Source organism: Tupaia chinensis, unplaced genomic scaffold (genome assembly GCF_000334495.1).
Source record: "Tupaia chinensis unplaced genomic scaffold, TupChi_1.0 Scaffold000182_1, whole genome shotgun sequence".
Classification (NCBI taxonomy): Eukaryota; Metazoa; Chordata; class Mammalia; order Scandentia; family Tupaiidae; genus Tupaia; species Tupaia belangeri.
The window spans coordinates 5,011,322-5,030,956 of NW_006159657.1; the positions used below are offsets into that span (position 1 = coordinate 5,011,322).

The window sequence follows — 19,635 nt, forward strand, 5'->3', positions numbered from 1 at the left end:
CCGAGCGTGCAGGTCCCTCCCACGACTGGGGCGGCGGGTGTTGGATAGCGGTCCCGGGGGCTAGTGCAGGTCTCTGACGCTACGCGAGGACGCCGAGCGGGCTGGGAGGGTCCGCAGGGGGCTGCAGTCCCCGACGCGAGGGGGACGGCGTTGAGCGGGAGGCCCCCAGGGCAGGGCCGGTCCCTGACACTTGGCGAGGCCTCTGCCCGGCTGCAGGGACTCCGAGGGGCATGCGGTCCCTACCTCTGCGGGAGGACGCTCGAGGAGGGGAAGGAGGCCTCCGGGGTGCTGAGGACAGCGTCTCTGAGTAGGGGAGTATTTGAGGAGGATGAGGGGAGGTGATGGGGGTCCCTGAAGGAGGGGGAGATGTCTAGCAGAACCTGGACAGGAATAACGAGGAGCCTGACGTTGGCTGTTAAGGGGGTTTTGGGGGGCAAAGGAGTGGAGGTCCCTAAAGGGAACAGTAGTGGGGATAGAGGGTCTGGGGGAGATGGGGAGACATGAGAGGAGCCTCTTAGGCTGAGCCGACTGCGGACAAAAAGGAGGACTGGAGCTTTCACCAAGGCTGTGGAGAGAGGACCTAGAGTCAGAGGGAAGGGAACTGGGAGGGGGTTATTGGGGAGGGTTAACTGAGGTTAAGGAGAATGGGGGACACCTGTGCTGGAGCGTGTTGCCAGGGGCTACAGCCTGCTCCACACGTCTAGTGATCCCCTCATAGAGCCAGGAGAAAAATGTCAGCTGAAAAGAAGGACAACAAACTCCTGCGGGCAAGGACCTCATTCATCTGGGTATCCCCAGCGCTTGGCCAGGGGGCCTAGAGCAACACACAGTGCCCAGTAAAGGTGATATTAAGCTGGACGTGTAAAGGGCCAAGGGACCCACCTACATTATTAAGTCCCTGTAGGATGGATCAGGCTGGAGCTAACACAGGTTGAGCATCCCTATTCTGAAATGCTTCAAAATCTGAAACTTTTTGAGAGTTTATATGAGGCCACAGCAGAAAATTCCACACCTGACCTCATGTGATATGTCACAGTCAAAATGCTACAAGACAAAAATACTGTATAAAATTACTGTCAGGCTCTGTGTATAAGGTGTACATGAAACATAAATTAATTTCATGTTTAAATGTGGGTCCCACCCTCAGGATATCTCACTATGTATATGCAAGTATTCCAAAAAAAAAAAAAAATTCAAAACACTTCTAATCTCAAACATTTCAGATAAAGGATACTCAACATGTAGTCTAAAACACTGTCTGGGGAACAGATTCCTTTGTCGTCTCAGAGAATATGAGGGGGCCTTCAAAACGTTCACAGACAGTGCTATGCCCAGATTTCTTTCCTTTTTTTTTTTTTGGTAGCAAAATAAACTCTTATTTTAATTCTATTCTGCAATTTTTTCCTTTGTACACTTTGCCATAAACCTGGCTTTAGTGGGAAATACTCTGTAAGTAACAGAAGTCTTTTTTTTCTTTAAGATTTATTTAATTTTACTTATAATCATTTTTTTTGGGGGGGGGAGAGGGTTTTGTTTTGTTTTGTTTTGTTTTTGCTATAGGGTGCATGCGCTCACCAGACACAGAGAGAGAGAGCGAAAAATCACTCCCCAGGGGGGAATGGCCACGCCACAATCCCTTCTCCATTCTCCTTTCAGAATCTTGGGCACGCATGCACACACGCCCGGTGTGAGTTTTAAGCCACCGGGTTTGGGACGCGAACCACAGTCGAACACGTGGGAGTCCAGCAACATAGCCTTACGCTAACTGCTGGTTCCATCATTATTATTTTTTAAATTTGATCAGAGAGAGAGAGAAAGTAAGAAAGCAAGGCATCATGTCTGGAACTGAAACCTTGGTCGACCGTGTGGGAGTCCAGCATGCCTTTACCACCATGCCACCTGCTGGCTCCACAGCAGAAGTCTTTTAACCTAGGGTTTAAAAAGTATTTTTACTTGTTGTTAAGGTGCCAAAGAGATTGAATTGTAATTCCTTAGCAAACCTCCAAACAAACAAAACCCTACTTAAAAAAGTCAACTGGTTGGTTGATCAACATAAAGTATTAGTAGTAACTTAGTTTGAGTATTCATTAAGTTCATTCTCTCTGAGAAAGATAATACATCCTTTTAAATACCTTTCTGATTTGATTCAGGAGTATTTTATCAATCAACTGAAGATAGAAGGAGTTGATCATCTCCCTCGCCGTGTAACCAATGAAATCCCAAATAACGGCCGCTACGAGGTTTACACACAAGGTGGTGTGATCTTTGCAACAAGTCGAATACTTGTGGTTGATTTCTTGACTGATAGGATACCTTCAGATTTAATCACGGGTAAGGATTTGAAATCTTATCATGATTTGTATATAAATGTGCATGTATTTTTGACCATGCCTCCTGTGAAAGTCTAAGCTAGAACCTTCTTATGGACACTGCTGGATCTTCATGCTCAACATTGGCCTGCCAGCTTTTAGCAAGATACAGGAGGCACAGTGCAGATGCTCATTAATATTTGTGACCTGGATAGGTTAACTAAGTGTGAAATTGACTTTTCCTTGTTTCTTAAGCTCATATTCAGTAAATACTTCTAATTAGCTGGCATTTGCTTTTAGAACTTAATCAGATTTGAAGTGTTTACAAATAATCTTTGTGTATTTCCTAAAATACTCAGTTTCCTCTGAGTGTTTTTCCCATGATTTGAAATTAAAGCAAGTAATTGCTTAAATTTTTTTTTTTTTAGAAAAATCATTTAAATTTGGGGTACAATTAATAGAAAACCTGAATTAGGTTTACTGTATTTGACTTTTCAGAGACCTTTTCTAATTTCTCCAAAAGGTAATTTAGGGGCCCTGCCTCTGTGCCTTCAGACTATCCCATGCTTGTCCCTGGTATTAGCACACAGAACACTACATTATATTTGCCTGTTTGTCTGTCTCTCTCACAAGATAAGCTTCTTAAGCACAAAGAACAACTGGTTCATCCCAGGCTAAATAATGGGTATATGGTAGATACCAAACGTGTACTTTTTGGATGATTGACGGATGATTACTGTGATCTTTGATGAACTAGAAGGCAGAGAGACTATGCCGTTCATAATCATAATTTGCTCCTTAGCTATTCTATTTCAAGACAACCTCAAGAAATACTTAATGTATGAATGAATGCTTTATATAGTTCATAGTGAACTAATTGAAGAAAAAAAATTTAAATAACATTTTAAACAACAGTGTTGTTTGTAAATAACATTGGGACCAGCAGTTAGCGTAATGGCTATGTCGCTGGACTCCCACATAGTCGACCGTGGTTCGAGTCCTGGACCCGGTGGCTTAAAACTCACGCTGGGCGCGTGTGCGTGCGTGCCCAAGATCCCAAGAGGAGAATGGAGGAGAAGGGATTGCGGTGTGGCCATCCCCTCTAATATATATATATATATATATATATCATTATTATAAACAGTAGCATGGCCCTTGCAGTTCGACTTATCCAACTCTGAATGCTAACACCCTGTTTGCAAAGCAAGTTTCTTAATTTTCTAAACCTCAGCTTTCACATTTCTTAAATCAAGAAAATAGTGCCCCCTAGAGTTAATAAGGATTGAATAAGATCAAATAAATTGCTTAGTATAGTGCCTGGTATATAGTAAATTCTTAACAATGATAGGAAAAAACATTGACTTTTTAGAGCCAGAAATCATGATACATCATAAAGTCTTCTGTTGCTTTCTTGTAGACTTGGTTGTATTTTTGTTTTTCAAGTTGATAAAATGTGGGAAAAATGTGTAGAGATGACCAACCACTAGGTGTCAGCCTTGCCCTGTTATTTTCACTGAAAGTTCAGGATAACAAAGTATAACAAAGTGACATTCTCTTAAATGTTTAGTACAGTGATAAGTAAATGTGTCAAGTTGTTTTATATGATAAACTTTAATGCTTTTTTGAGATATCTGGTATGTTAAAATTTTGAACTTTAATACATTAGGTTACAGGTATGATTTTTTAAATGTAAATACTTCAAAGTGCAATCTTTTCTTTATATTTCTTACACTCTTAATTTTGTTATTCACATACGTAATTTACTTCATGATTTCTTTTGGTCAGTCAAGATCTGTAGTACAGTATATAAATTGTATAATTATAATTAATGTTAACATTTTTACTTTCAAATAGCTTTTACTGATTTTTTTTCTTTTTACCTTTTAAAGTTATTAAAGTTTAAAAATCTGTGAGTACCTTAAAAAAAAAAAAAAGAATCAATGCAGTTTTGAAGTCTGGCTTAGAAGTAGTTCTAAATTTGTGTGTGTATGTTTGTTTTAGTGAGACTTTTGTTATAGGGCATGTGTGCTGGCTGGAGAGACAGAGACAAAAAGTGAGAAATCACCCCCCAAGGGGGATGGCCATGGCCATGCCACAATCCCTTCTCCATTCTCCTTTTGAGATTTTGGGCATACATGCATATGTGCCTGGCGCCAAGCCTCCGGGTCCAGGACTCAAATCTTAGTCGCCCACATGGGAGTCCAGCAATATAACCATTATGCCATCTGCTGGTCCCAAGGTAGTTCCTAATTAAAAGTTTCAAATTCCCTCTCTTTCTAATCCTGTGCAACTAGTAAAGAAGCTAAAGCTGCCACTGTTGCTTGGCTGAATGAAATGCAAATGAATGGCAGAAATGCTTTCAAATTCTTCATCCTCAAGATCCACCTTAAGACTTTTCACCAAAGTTCTGAAGCAACCCCTGAAGCAAAAACCCCCTGGGAAGAACTGAGTCTCCCCATCCCCAACTCATTCCTCTGTCACTACCCATTACCAACACCACATGCTATCCTAACTGTCCCTGCACCTAAGCTCTTCTAGAAAGGGAGGACTGTAAATATCTGCACAGATTGTACTTGCAAAAAATACAGGAAGGAGGAGGTTTTTATTGCTAAGCTGATCCTGGTATTGGGGGGGGAAGGGCCGAATGTTTTTTTTAAGTTACAATCTAGATTTGTGTTATAATTCATCTTTATATTCATTAAACATTTACTAAGAGTCCCTTGTTTGGCAGAACAAGCGAGGTGATGAAGATAGCTGAGCCAAACACTGTAGTGGGCTTGAGTTATAGAACACTTCTGAGTTTGAGCTCACCTTCACCAAATATGGGACCTGGGGCAAGCATCTTCATTTCTCTGTGCCTCAGTGTATTCATGTGTGAATTAGCATGGTAGCTTCTTCCTAGGATTATTGTAAGAGTGAAAGAGGTGATATATGTAAAATACCTATTATGCATAACACCACACAAGTACTCAGTGATGACTACCTGTTGTAATTAACGGGGATCCTGTTGTTAGTGGAGACAGAAACAAAAGGAAGCAGTTACAGTACAGTGTGAGGTACAAAATGTCGTAGGGGCATAGCAAATAAAATAAGCTTTTGTGGGATGAGAACTGCCCCCCCAGAAACCTAACCTGCTTGTGTTGCTTTTATTTCTTTAAAAAGGGGAAGTTCTCAAGGTAGCATCAATTAGTAGGAAAAATATACTTTCCTCATGATTTGAAATCTTTGACCTTCCACTTACTTGCTAAATGACCTTGATCAAATTGCTTTCCTTTCTGGGACACATAATAATGGCTACCTCATGTAATTATCATGAAGATTATAGGAAATACAAATCTATAAAGCTGGGGCCGGCAGTTGGTGTGGTGGTTGAGGCTCTGGACTCCCACATGGCCGACCGCGGTCTGTTGTCCCACACCTGGCAGCTTGCTTTCTCTCTTTCTCTGGTCAGATTTTTAAAAATCATCATCATCATCATCATGAATAAAATTAGCCATCTGCTGGTCCCAAGGTAGTTCCTAATTAAAAGTTTCAAATTCCCTCTCTTTCTAATCCTGTGCAACTAGTAAAGAAGCTAAAGCTGCCACTGTTGCTTGGCTGAATGAAATGCAAATGAATGGCAGAAATGCTTTCAAATTCTTCATCCTCAAGATCCACCTTAAGACTTTTCACCAAAGTTCTGAAGCAACCCCTGAAGCAAAAACCCCCTGGGAAGAACTGAGTCTCCCCATCCCCAACTCATTCCTCTGTCACTACCCATTACCAACACCACATGCTATCCTAACTGTCCCTGCACCTAAGCTCTTCTAGAAAGGGAGGACTGTAAATATCTGCACAGATTGTACTTGCAAAAAATACAGGAAGGAGGAGGTTTTTATTGCTAAGCTGATCCTGGTATTGGGGGGGGAAGGGCCGAATGTTTTTTTTAAGTTACAATCTAGATTTGTGTTATAATTCATCTTTATATTCATTAAACATTTACTAAGAGTCCCTTGTTTGGCAGAACAAGCGAGGTGATGAAGATAGCTGAGCCAAACACTGTAGTGGGCTTGAGTTATAGAACACTTCTGAGTTTGAGCTCACCTTCACCAAATATGGGACCTGGGGCAAGCATCTTCATTTCTCTGTGCCTCAGTGTATTCATGTGTGAATTAGCATGGTAGCTTCTTCCTAGGATTATTGTAAGAGTGAAAGAGGTGATATATGTAAAATACCTATTATGCATAACACCACACAAGTACTCAGTGATGACTACCTGTTGTAATTAACGGGGATCCTGTTGTTAGTGGAGACAGAAACAAAAGGAAGCAGTTACAGTACAGTGTGAGGTACAAAATGTCGTAGGGGCATAGCAAATAAAATAAGCTTTTGTGGGATGAGAACTGCCCCCCCAGAAACCTAACCTGCTTGTGTTGCTTTTATTTCTTTAAAAAGGGGAAGTTCTCAAGGTAGCATCAATTAGTAGGAAAAATATACTTTCCTCATGATTTGAAATCTTTGACCTTCCACTTACTTGCTAAATGACCTTGATCAAATTGCTTTCCTTTCTGGGACACATAATAATGGCTACCTCATGTAATTATCATGAAGATTATAGGAAATACAAATCTATAAAGCTGGGGCCGGCAGTTGGTGTGGTGGTTGAGGCTCTGGACTCCCACATGGCCGACCGCGGTCTGTTGTCCCACACCTGGCAGCTTGCTTTCTCTCTTTCTCTGGTCAGATTTTTAAAAATCATCATCATCATCATCATGAATAAAATTAAAAATAAAAGAATTCTTTAAAAAAAAATATATCTTTAAAGGTTCCAAACCCAGTTCTTGGAATACAGTAGTACTCTTCTCACCCCTCCTGGGTTCCAAAGGAATGAAAACCTTTTAGAGCACAGCATTTTCTTAAATTGAGGTTCACTTTCCCTTTAAAAGTTTATTTTTTTAAATAAATTATTTATCTAGTTTTATTTATTTATTTATTTGGTGTAGTGCATGTGCACTCACTAGAGAGAGGGAGAGAGAGTGAAGAAGCAAGTCTCCTGGTCTGGGACTCGAACCACATTCCACCATGTGAGAGTCCAGCACCTTAAGCACCATGCTACCTGCTGGCCCCTATTAATCCATTTTTATTGTCTTTAACTTTTTGTAATATTTCAGTGCAGGCTAACAAATTGTGGCTAGTAGAGTCCTTGGCAAAACCTACCTACTAGATACAGAATATTTTCTGAATAGTAAATCAGCCATAGGCATGTATGTTTGAGAAGCCCTTTCTACAGATTTCTAAACAGTGCTGTTAATTTTAACCATATTTTTAAACTCATTTGTCTAGCTAGAGTAAATGTTAGCTCCATTCACCTCAATACAAAATTTAGACACCAAAATAGTAGAACTTGAATGGAGTTTCCATCTACTAGGAGGGTGATGGGTCCCTATCCATGTCGTTTTCCAGGCCCTACAGGTGAAAAGAACTGGCACAAAAGCATAGATGTACATTCACAGCACATACACATAAGGCAACTAGCTCATTTTAGGCCTCAAAGACTAAGCATCCTAGGAATCATCATAGAGTTGTTGAGTTTTAATCAGAAATGACGTCCGTAAACCCTTCATGATTTCGTGTGTCTCCCTAATTGACTACCAGCCACACTGCATCAGAATAGCACATGTAGGTGAAACAGTTTCTGGTCCAGCGTTCTCGTTTTCTAGATAAGGAATCATGAGGGGCCTTCCAAACATTTGTGGAAAACTATTTTTTAAATGAAAAAAACTATGCATGGATTTAAAACTTTTTGCACCAAAATAAACTCATACTTTAATTCCCTTTTTTCCAAAACTTTGGGAATTCCCTGCATCTATATAATAGTTCTTGTTTTTGAGATTTGGGGGTATATAATCATACTCCCCCACACAAAAAAGAAACACATGTATTAAATATATTAAATATAGCCATTAGGGACCAGCAGTTAGCATAACAGCTATGTCACTGGACTCCCATGTAGTTGACTGCAGTTCGAGTCCCGGGCCTAGTGGCTTAAACTCATGCCAGGCAGGTGTGTGTGTGTGCCCAAGATCCCGGGAGGAGAATAGAGGAGAAGGGATTGTGGTGTGGCCATCCCCCCTGGGGGGTGATTTCTCGCTTTCTGTCTGTCTCTGTCTCTCTGTCTGTCTGTCTGTCTGGCGAGCGCACACGTCCTATGGCAAAAACCTCTCCCCCCAAAAAATATATATAGTCATTAAAGCTTTTTATTTTAAATGAACTGATTTACCTTTAATTTGAATATACTGTGATTCTGAAAACGGAATTAATCTAATAGGTCCAGCAGATGTTGCCCAGACTCCTAAAATACAGCTATTCTATGTAGTCCACATCTGGTTCATATATAAAAACAGCATTAGTGACCTGCTCTGCTTGCCGAGATTCTTCCTCCATGTGCCAGACAAGCCCCACCCCGGGGCATGTTCTTTGCTCTTCTTGTCTTCTCAGCCTGGAACTCCCTGGACCCAGATGGTCACAGTGCTCGTCTCTTCTCCATCCAGACTTTACTCTAAAACCGTAGACCGCCACCCTTCACACAGACTCCCTCTTCTCCTCTGATTCATTTTTTTCTCCTTAGCATTTATAACATACTAAATATTTTACTTTCTGTTATTGCATGTCTCATGAAAAATGGGATGAAGGGGCCAGCAGTTAGCGTAATTGCTATGTCGCTGGACTCCCACGTAGTCGACCGCGGTTCACATCTTGGACTCGGTGGCTTAAAACTCAAGCTGGGCATGTGTGCGTACATGCCCAAGATCCCGAGAGGAGAATGGAGGAGAAGGGATTGTGGTGTGGCCATCTCCCCGGGAGGTGATTTCTCGCTTTCTGTCTCTCTGTCTCTCTCTGTCTGGTGAGCACACGTGCCCTATAGCAAAAACCTCTCCAAAAAAAAAAAAAAAAAAAAAGAAATGGGATGAAGAAACAAAAAAATGAGCATTATGTGTCTCATCTGTAATTTAAATTGTCATTTTCTCCCTCAGGCATTTTGGTGTATAGAGCCCACCGAATAATTGAGTCTTGTCAAGAGGCATTCATCTTGCGCCTCTTTCGCCAGAAAAACAAACGTGGTTTTATTAAAGCTTTCACAGACAATGCTGTTGCCTTTGATACTGGTTTTTGTCATGTGGAAAGTGTGATGAGAAATCTTTTCGTGAAGAAGCTTTATCTGTGGCCAAGGTAAATACCATTATGTGATGAATTTTTGTGAGAAGATCTGCCGTAACAAGAGTTACACTTTTTTTGATTAATTTTAAGATTTTTGCCGTAGTGTATATGTACTCACCAGAGAGAAAGAGAGGGACAGTGAGAGAGAAGGTGAGAAAACCTGCCAGGGGGATGACCATGCCAAATCCCTTCTTTCTCCTGGGATTTGGGGTACAAACACACATGGACCCAGTGTGATTTTTAAGCTGCCAGGTGCAGGGCTTGAACTGTGGTCAGCCATGTGGGAGCCCAGCACTTTAACCACTATGCCTCCTGCTGGTTCCCTTAGATGTACTTTACTGTAATGTCATAATGTAAAACTCACTGCATTTGCACTGGGTGGATCCTATTCAAGTGTGTAACAAATGCATCTAAAGACTCACCACATTTGTGAGTCTTTCAAAAATAGAGAGTAATTTGATAGTTACCTCTCCAGGAGTCCATTGGATCCATCCAACGACAGCCGCTTTATCCTCTCTTGTACCTTTGGTGGCAACCCCAAGGACGTGGAGGCCCTCACATAAGACAACCTGTGGTAGGCTGCAGATTCACTGGCCAAGAGTACCACTTCCACTTTGAAAATCACTCATCGTGGAAATAAAGTGCAAAGACTTTGAAGAACTTGTGTCAATTTGTAGGATGAACATAAGCTTTCAGCGAACAGACATTTTTTTATTTTTTATTTTTGAAGAGGTTTTTGCTACAGGGCGCGTGCGCTCGCCAGACAGAGAGAGACAGAGAGATAGAAAGCGAGAAATCACCCCCCAGAGGGGATGGCCACGCTGCAATCCCTTCTCCTCCATTCTCCTCTCGGGATCTTGGGCACGCAGGCACACGCACCCAGCGTGAGCTTAAGCCACTGGGTCCGGGACTCGAACCACCGTCGACTACGTGGGAGTCCAGCGACATAGCCATTACGCTAACTGCTGGTCCCGTGAACAGTCATTTTTGCCAAGTATGCTAATATGCATTTTGGTTATACTATATTCTATTTTAAGAGTAATTATTGTAATATGTGTCCTTTCTTGATTATACCTATTTCAGAGGTCAACAAACTACCTCTATAGCCAAATAGTAAATACTTGGAGCCTTATAGACTGTATGCAGACATTACATTGTTACTCATCTCTGCTGTCATGGCTCAGCAGCAGACAGGCAATACATAAACAGTAGGCATGGCTGTGTTCTGTTAAGAATATAAAAACAGGGCTAGCCCTTGCCCTATTCGAATAACACTTCATTCATCGAGGTTCAAAGTGTTCCTGAAAGCAGTCCTTTTGCCCTCCATTTTCTTTCTTTCTTAATTGCGTTTACAATAAAACTACTAGAGTGTTAAACGAAAACAAGACATACATGGCTGTTGAAACTCTCGTAAATTGAGAAATGTTTGTTTCTTTAGGTTCCATGTAGCAGTACATTCGTTTTTAGAGCAGCACAAACCTGAAGTTGTAGAAATTCATGTGTCCATGACACCTGCCATGCTTGCTATCCAGACTGCTATCCTGGATATTTTAAATGCATGTCTGAAGGAACTGAAATGCCACAACCCATCACTTGAAGTAGAAGATTTATCTTTAGAAAATGCTATTGGAAAACCTTTTGACAAGGTACTCTCTCTCTTTTCCTTTTTAAGCACAGCTTGTTATAATTAAAGAATTCAATTTGTATTTTAGTATTTGTGGTGTTCTTAGTAAGAATTTGCTGTTATTTTAGAGTTAAATTGGAGGTGATTTAAAGTATAGTTTGTTTGGTTTACTGGAAAATAATAATTTGTATGAAAAATATGTGGATTAGCATAAAAGCATAACTCTGACTTTTGCAGTTTTCCAGTAAGTGACTCTTATTTGAAGTATAATCAAGAAGAGGATAAATAACTTTTTTGCTCTGAAATAACAACATTTGGATGTTTATAGATAAGAGTTTTACATAAGAATGTGTCACAATTGTATATAAATTTATGATTATTTTGGAAAAGAAAGCAATCTGAGTTTTCATAACTGAGGAATCTGAAACTTTATCTTAAAATTATATTTTGGATTGACAAAATGGTAAGATGTTCAAGGAATTTATTCTATTTTTTAATTATAGATTAATATTAACATAAATATTTAAATGTCTGATATTGAATTGTAGATCTAAAAGATGCTGATGCTGACTTTTTAAAAATTCCAGGCAGCTTTCCTTTTTTTTTTTTTTTTTCAGTTTTGGTAGAAAAATTTCTGTCTTTTAAAATCTGAAGCAATCTCTGTGTCATTGGAAATAATGCATGGTGATTATTTTTGGAGAGGTTTTTGCCATAGGGCATGTGCACTCACCAGAAAGACAGAGAGAGACAGAGAGACAGAAAGTGAGAAATCACCCCCCAGGGGGGATGGCCACGCCGCAATCCCTTCTCCTCCATTCTCCTCTCGGGATCTTGGGCACGCACGCACACGTGCCCATTGAGTTTAAGCCACCAGGTCTGGGACTCGAACCGCGGTCAACTACATGGGAGTCCAGTGACATAGCCATTACACCAACTGCTGGTCCCTGCATGGTGATTTTTGAAAAGGAAAAATTACTTCAGAGTCTTTTAGTAAAACCTATATATCTCTAGAAAAACAGACACAGCCTAATTTGTTTCACAGTAAATTCCATCATCCCTGGCTATTAAGAACCAAAATACCATTTAAGATATTCCCTTAGTAACCACATCAAAATATAGACATAGTTTGTATCTTTTTAAAAAATTTAATCTTTTGGGGCCTGGCAGGTGGCATGGTGGTTAAGGGCAGTGGACTTCCACGTGGCCGACTACGGTTTGAGTCCTGGACCTGATGGCTTGGTTTCTCTTTCTCACTCTGTCCCTCTCTGGTCAAATTAAAATAAATAGATAGATAAATCATTTTTTAATTTTTTAAAGTTAATCTTTTGGGGACCAGCAGATGGCATAATGGTTATGTCACTGGACTCACGTAGCCAACTGCTGTTCAAGTCCTGGACCCAGAAATTTAAAACTCATGCTGGGCACATGTACATGCATGCCAGTGATCTCAAGAAGAGCTTGGAGGAGAAGGGATTACAGCATGCCCATTCCCCCTGGGGGTGATTTTTTGCTTTCTGTCACTCTGGAGAGTACACGCACCCTATAGCAAAAATCTCTCAAAAAAATAATAATAATATGGGACCAGCAGTTAGCGTAATGGCTATGTCGCTGGACTCCCATGTAGTCTACCACGGTTCGTGTCCTGGACCCGGTGGCTTAAACTCACACCAGGCACGTGTACGTGCATGCCCAAGATCCCGAGGGGAGAATGGAGGAGAAGGGACTACGGCGTGGCTATCCCCCCGGGAGGTGATTTCTCGCTTTCTGTCTCTTTATCTTTCTCTGTCTTTCTGGCAAGCACACATGCCCTATGGCAAAAATCTCTCAAAAAAAAAAAAGAAAGAAAAAAGAAAAAAAAGAATAATAATAATTAATCTTTTGGGCCAGTTGGTGACGTGGTGGTTAAGGCTGCTGGATCCCACATGGCCATCTGGGCAATTCAAGTCTCAGATATGACTGCTTGGAAAAACAATGCCAGACACATGTGTGTGTGTGTCCAAAAATCCCAAATGGACAAATGGAAAAGAGATTGCATCATGACCATTCACCATGAGGGGTGCTTTCTCACTTTCCCCTCTTTCCCTCTCCGTTTCTTTCCAGCGAGCACACATACTCCCTAGCACATTTTTACATGACCGACCGTGGTTTGAGTCCCCGACCTAGCAGCTTTGCTTTCTCACTTTCTCTTTCTCTCTCTCTGTCTCTCTCTGGTCAAATTAAAAAATAATAATAACAAAATTAAATAAATCTTTAAAAAGACAAGTAGTCTTTTGTAGATGATTTTACAGAAGAGGGATGTAGCTATATGTCCACGTTGTCTAGAACAACCCCAGTACCTACCATTGTCCTGGAGTGATAATAGTCTCATTTCATTTTCACGAGTGTCCCAGTTTGGACAGTAAATTATATGGTCACCTAAACATTATCCCTGCACAGTGTTAAATTTATTAGATAAGATGCCACACAGTTATACTGCTTCCATGTCATACTACAAATATCTGCTAGTCATCAGATAATTCCATTAACTAAAAAGGAATTCTTTTCACAAACAGAATTAGTTTGTGAAGAAATATAAATGTACCTAACTGAAGATAAGTAGATACTTACAGAGTACTACATGATGGTGTTCTTTGCTTTAAGTAAAAAAAAAAAAAAAAAATGTTTAAAGATTTTTTAATATATATTTATTATCTTCTTTTTTTTTTTTTTTTTCAATTTTGACCAGAGAGAGACAGACAGACAGAAAGGGAAAGTGAGAAAGCAAGCCAGGACTTGAACCATGGTCAGCCATGTGGGAGTCCAGCTCTTCAACCATCACACCACTTGCTGGCCCCACTTTAGGTCAATTTTGAGCTATTAAACATATTCTAACTTGGGACCAACAGGTGGCATAGTGGTCTGGACTCCCACATGGCCGACTGCAGTTTGAATCCCACACCCGGTGGCTTAAAACTCTAGCTGGACATGTGCGCATGTGAGCCCAAGATCCCAAGAAGATAAGGGAGAAGATGGGATTATGCCAAGTTCATCCCCCCGGGGCTTGATTTTTACTTTCTGTCTCTGTCTTCTCTGTATCTCTGGTGAGCCCACACACCCTATAACAAACATCTCTCAAAAAAAAAAAAATTCAAACTTAGTTGTTATTTTAACAAATATTTTCATAATTATCATGAATCAACTTTAAAAAAAAAAAAACTAAGCAAATCTTTATACTAACAAATTTAGGTACATTGTTATTTAATTTGATACCCATTATTTACCTGGTTTATACCATCTGCTCCATGGTCCACCTGGATCCCACGTCTTTACCCATGATAGAGTCAGAGCCAACCTTGCAGAAATTGAACATATTTGAGCTACATGTTCTGCCTCTTTCATAAAAACAAATGATTGATTATTTACTGTTTATCAGGTCTTCCCTCTCCTGGCACTTATACAAACACTGGTAATTATACATTAACTCTATCTGATCACAAAGATCACTGTGGGTCTGTCTTTGAAAATTTAAACCTTATTGTTAGAATTTTATTAACTGAAATTTTAGCTACTTCTTTGAAAAATAATGTTTTGGATTTTTTTTTTAATTGTAATATGCATAACAAAATTTGCCATTTTATTCATTTTTAGATAATGTCAGCACTAATCCTTTTTGGAAGTATGACTTACATTAACATGAACTATGTTGAATATATTTCAGTTACTGAATTTTATTCTTGTTTTAGACAATCCGCCATTATCTGGATCCTTTGTGGCACCAGCTTGGAGCCAAGACTAAGTCGTTGGTTCAGGATCTAAAGATCTTACGAACATTGCTGCAGTATCTCTCTCAGTATGACTGTGTCACATTTCTTAATCTTTTGGAATCTCTGAGAGCATCAGAAAAGGCTTTTGGCCAGAATTCAGGTGGGGGATAAAAATATAGTATTCTAGAAGCTGATTTGAATAAAGTGTTAGATTTTGGGGAGAATCAGGTGTGGGAGTGCTATATTCAACTGCATATTATACTAAGATTTCAGATTACATTTTATGTTCATAGCACAGGGATGTAGGTTTTATTGATAGCTAATGTTTCCGCCTACTTAACTTCTGTTCTGTGTAATAATAAATATTCATATCCATTCTGGGCAATTTTATTTCTCAAAAAGACTGTGCATAGTACAGGCAGTCCCTAACTTAGAATAGATTATGTTCTGGCAGTTAAGTTGTTAAGAACTTTAAGTTCATTTCCCCCAAAAGAAACAGCAAGGAAGTATGGGGTTTCACCAGCTACAGTGCCAGAGACTTAAGAGTAAAAGAAATTTGTAGGAAAATGTACAAGAGGACTTCAAAAAGTTCATGGAAAAATGGAACTGAAGTACAGGTTTATTTTGGTACAAAAAATTCTGAAATCTGTACACAGTTTTTTTTCACAATACACATTCTTCGTGAACTTTTTGAAGACCTTTTGTACATAACCAACTACTACCTTGTTTTCTACCACTAGTACGGCCTCTGTCACTGTTTAACTGGACCAGTGGTTTTCAAAGGGTAGTTTCTCAAATGGTCCTTGTGTCAAGATTTAATACAATAATGATGTTTATTGCTTGTTCGGGCATCCTTAAGTAGGAAGCTGCAGGTGCCTGACAGCCACAAGTGCACTGGCTGCTGAATGCTTTCATGCCACCACTTTGGTCTGCACAAGGCACCAGCAGTGTTACCTACATGCTTCCGTACCATCACTGGAGTATCAACACGACGGAAAAAGACCAATAATGTCGTGTTAACATGAGAAAAGTTTTGACCTAGACCCCTTCTGGAAACATTTTCAGGCCCCGCCAATACCACACGTTGGAAACCACTGGTCTAGCAAAAAAGTGACAGAGGCCACAGTGGACAAAGTGGCTTGGTATGAAAATAAGATGGCAGCCAGTTGTATATCTAGGTCATGTGATAATTAGAGATCATTTAAAATTAACCTTGGGGCCGGAATGTGGTATGGGTGTGGTGGTTGAGGGTGCTGGACTCCCACATGGCCAACCATAGTTCAAGTTCTAGACCTGGCAGCTTCCTTTTTCCCTTTCTCTCTCTCTCCCTCTCTGATCAAATAAAAAATATAAGTAAATGAATAGAACTAAATTTTTTTTAATTACCAAAATTGTGAAGTCCTCTTTGCTTTTTTTTTTTTTTTACCTTTTCTTATTAGGTTGGCTGTTTCTTGACTCCAGCACGTCAATGTTCGTAAACGCTCGAGCAAGGGTTTATCATGTTCCAGATGGCAAAATGAATAAAAAAAGCAAAATGTCTGAAAAAATGGAGAATAAAGAAGGGCAAGGTATCTTGTAGGCTTAGATCTTTTAATGTGTCTTTATTTAAGTATTCAGTGTAGAAATGCTTTCCAAATTAAAGTATAATTTCAGATCTCCTTTGGCCATGTGGAAAATGTGTGCCCGTGTATTAAATACATGTGTTATATGTAACATACGTAATTTACTATTGTAGAATGAGGAAAATGTGAGTTTCATTCCAACATTCATCTAATAGGGATCATAAATAACACTAGTTTTTTAAAGCATGCAATAGGGTTAATGCTTGCTTCCTGCCTAATTTAAAGGTCCATTTCAAAGCATAAGGAACATATTGATGATGAGTTGAGTACTTATAGAAATAAAAGTTTGATTGTTGTCAACTTTAGTCCACGGTCAGGACTGTAAATATCATGAAGATTTTAGAATTAATAAATACTGTCATTCTGTAGTGATTCCTTTATCTTATGTAGCAGCTTATGTGTAGTGTCACAGTCACCAGCTAACAGAGAATCATCTATTAGTAGCCATACATGTTACCTTTTTTTAAAAAATTATTTATTTTATTTTATTTGTTATTTTTATTTATTTTTTAACTTGACCGGAGAGAGAAAGGGAAAGTGAGAAAACAAGCTGCCAGGTCCAGGACTCAAACCACTGTGGGCCACGTGGGAGTCCAGCACCTTAACCGCCACACCACCTGCCAGCCTTGTGCATGTTGCCTTCAATCAAGGCATTAGGAAACCCATGTTAATGCCGAAGTGGCTTTCATTCAGGCCTTTTCCAAGAAGGCAGATTCCGTCTTGCATTATGAAGAAACCTCAAAGAAGCAGGCTTATGTAGTAATGCTTGTGTCATCTCTTGTTTTAAAAGCCTTTGGGATACTTTCTGGGTAACTACTATCACATAAAATGAGGTTATCTTTTATTTCTGTCCAGAAACAAGAAAGGAGCTGGTCCTAGAAAGCAACCCCAAGTGGGAGGCACTGACTGAAGTACTGAAAGAAATTGAAGCAGAAAATAAAGAAAGTGAAGCTCTTGGTGGTCCAGGTAGGAAAATAGGAGAGGATGACATTGGCTCTCAAAATCTGTCAAATGAGGTTTGATTTGGTTAGCTCTTTAATAGTGACTCACTGTCTTGTTTATAAAATGTAGATGAATAAATGCCAAATTAGCACTAGGGTGCTGGTGGCAATTGGTTTCTGTTCATTCGATGTGATTTTCCTCCAGGTAGAACCACAGCAAGATTTTGTATTGGAGGGGTTCTCAGGACCTCTATTTAAAGAGTCAGCTAGTCTCCATTCCAGGCTTGGAGTCTGAAATCCCAAAGGAGTAAGTTAATGGGTCTTCTGTTTTGTATCCTCAGCAAATATCATTCCAAACAAGCCTAAACTCTATGGAGTGACATTGACTTAGCCCTTCAAAAAAATTCCAGATTTTAGGGCCACCTTCTTCAAACATGGGTAATATTCATAGATTAGCACAGTAGACTAACTCTGAACGATAAATTAAAAAAAAAAAACTGATAGAAAATAAGAGAAAACCCACTTATATTGAGTCTTTGAATTCCTGTGAAGCAATAAAAGCAAAGACACAATCTTTACATTAGTAAATATGCTAGTAATATTATCCCAGAATTTATGGTGCTGTAATTTACAACCCAAAATCATGCTTTCCCTCCGTAGAGAAAGTTAAAAGCCAAAGAAAAAGGAAAAGGAAAGAAATTATGTCTAGCAGCCAATGCTAACATTTCCTTCCAGATTTTTTCTTAATTTATTTTCTGTTTCATATTGTTAAAGTCATGCTTTCTGGATATAGGACTAACAGGTCAAGTGGTGTTGATGTTGTTAAAATTCTTGAGACATTATCACATTTATGTATAGAAAGTTTTCCTTAATTTTTTCTAGTTTATCTCTTTTTCACTCAACTAACCATGACTGGAAATTCTCTATATGTGTGTGTGTATGCACATTTCATATTATTAATATATATAATTATTATATTAATATATAATGTATATTGTGTATATATATATTATATATATTATTAATTTCATTGTTGCAAAAAGGTACCTTGTTTAAATTTTGATATTCAATGAACTAATAGTCTGTCAAATGCATTTCCTCTCTTATAAGTTGTCTTAGTACCCCTAAGAGAGAGATAGCATCTCTGAGAGAGAGACAGCATCCCCAACAGGATCCTGCCACCATAACCCATCCCACCCTGAGCCTCAGATCATGGGCACACATGTATATGGCATACTCAGGGAGGTCTGCAGACTTAAACCAGGAACCTTCCATGTGGGAACCTTGCAGAGCGTTGAGTTTTACTGCCACACTATAATCTGGTCCCTGTTGTTAGATTTTTAACTCCTTTTTTTATTCTTACAGAGTCTGTCTTAAAGTATAGGTATCAGTTCTCCTCTGAGATCTCTCCCATTGCTTTTTTTTTTTTAATAGTTTAATATTTTGAGGTTTTATTTACTGTATTCACAAGAGAGAGCACATGCATAGGCATACGTGAAAGAAAGAGAGTGAGGCGGGCACCCTCAATAGGGTCTTGTCGCGCCACGGCACAATCCCTTTCCCCAGCCCTCCAGCTCCTCAGGATCGTGGGATTGTACACCCAGCATGTTTCAGGTCAACCTGGGGTCTGAACCCACAGTGTGGCTTCCTGTCATTGCCATTCAGTACTGCTGCTATCTGCACCACCGAGGCTGGACCTCTTCCCCTGCTTTTAAGCCTGGGAAACCATCTCCATCTGGAGAGATGAAAAAAGACTTTTTTTTTTTTTTTTAATGATTTACTATTTAACATTTGCTTTTATAACCATTTGGAATTTATTTTGATGTTTAAGATCCTCTGAAAAATAATTAATTAAAAAGAGCTTCTTTAAAGCCTTTATTATACCATGGCTATACTTTAATAAGACTCTAAATATTAATAGCTTTGGCTTCAACTTTATCTAAAGATTTAAATAATCCTGCCAGAGACATGAAAGCATTTAAGTACCTAAGACCTTCTTTAAGTATTTTGTAAATTATGGACCTTTAGTTTCTCCATTGGAGAAACAGGTAAGGAGACTCAGGGTAATATGGGGATAAGAGAGATCATGGTACCATAGCATTGTTTTCTAATTTTAGGTCAAGTCCTTATTTGTGCAAGTGATGACCGAACGTGTTCCCAGCTGAAAGACTACATCACTATGGGAGCAGAGGCCTTCCT

At 39.5% G+C, this 19,635-nt stretch overlaps 1 protein-coding gene across 1 annotated transcript in view; it reads left to right on the plus strand.

Moving 5' to 3' along the window:
- ERCC4 (ERCC excision repair 4, endonuclease catalytic subunit) overlaps positions 1-19,635 on the plus strand; it is a 38,662-nt gene that overhangs the window by 133 nt on the left and 18,894 nt on the right. The window contains exons 2-8 of the mRNA XM_006146600.2: positions 2,151-2,331; positions 9,323-9,518; positions 10,945-11,152; positions 14,853-15,033; positions 16,313-16,441; positions 17,351-17,461; positions 19,554-19,634. Of these exons, the coding sequence (XP_006146662.1) occupies positions 2,151-2,331; positions 9,323-9,518; positions 10,945-11,152; positions 14,853-15,033; positions 16,313-16,441; positions 17,351-17,461; positions 19,554-19,634 (1,087 nt within the window). The remainder of the gene's footprint in view (positions 1-2,150; positions 2,332-9,322; positions 9,519-10,944; positions 11,153-14,852; positions 15,034-16,312; positions 16,442-17,350; positions 17,462-19,553; position 19,635) is intronic.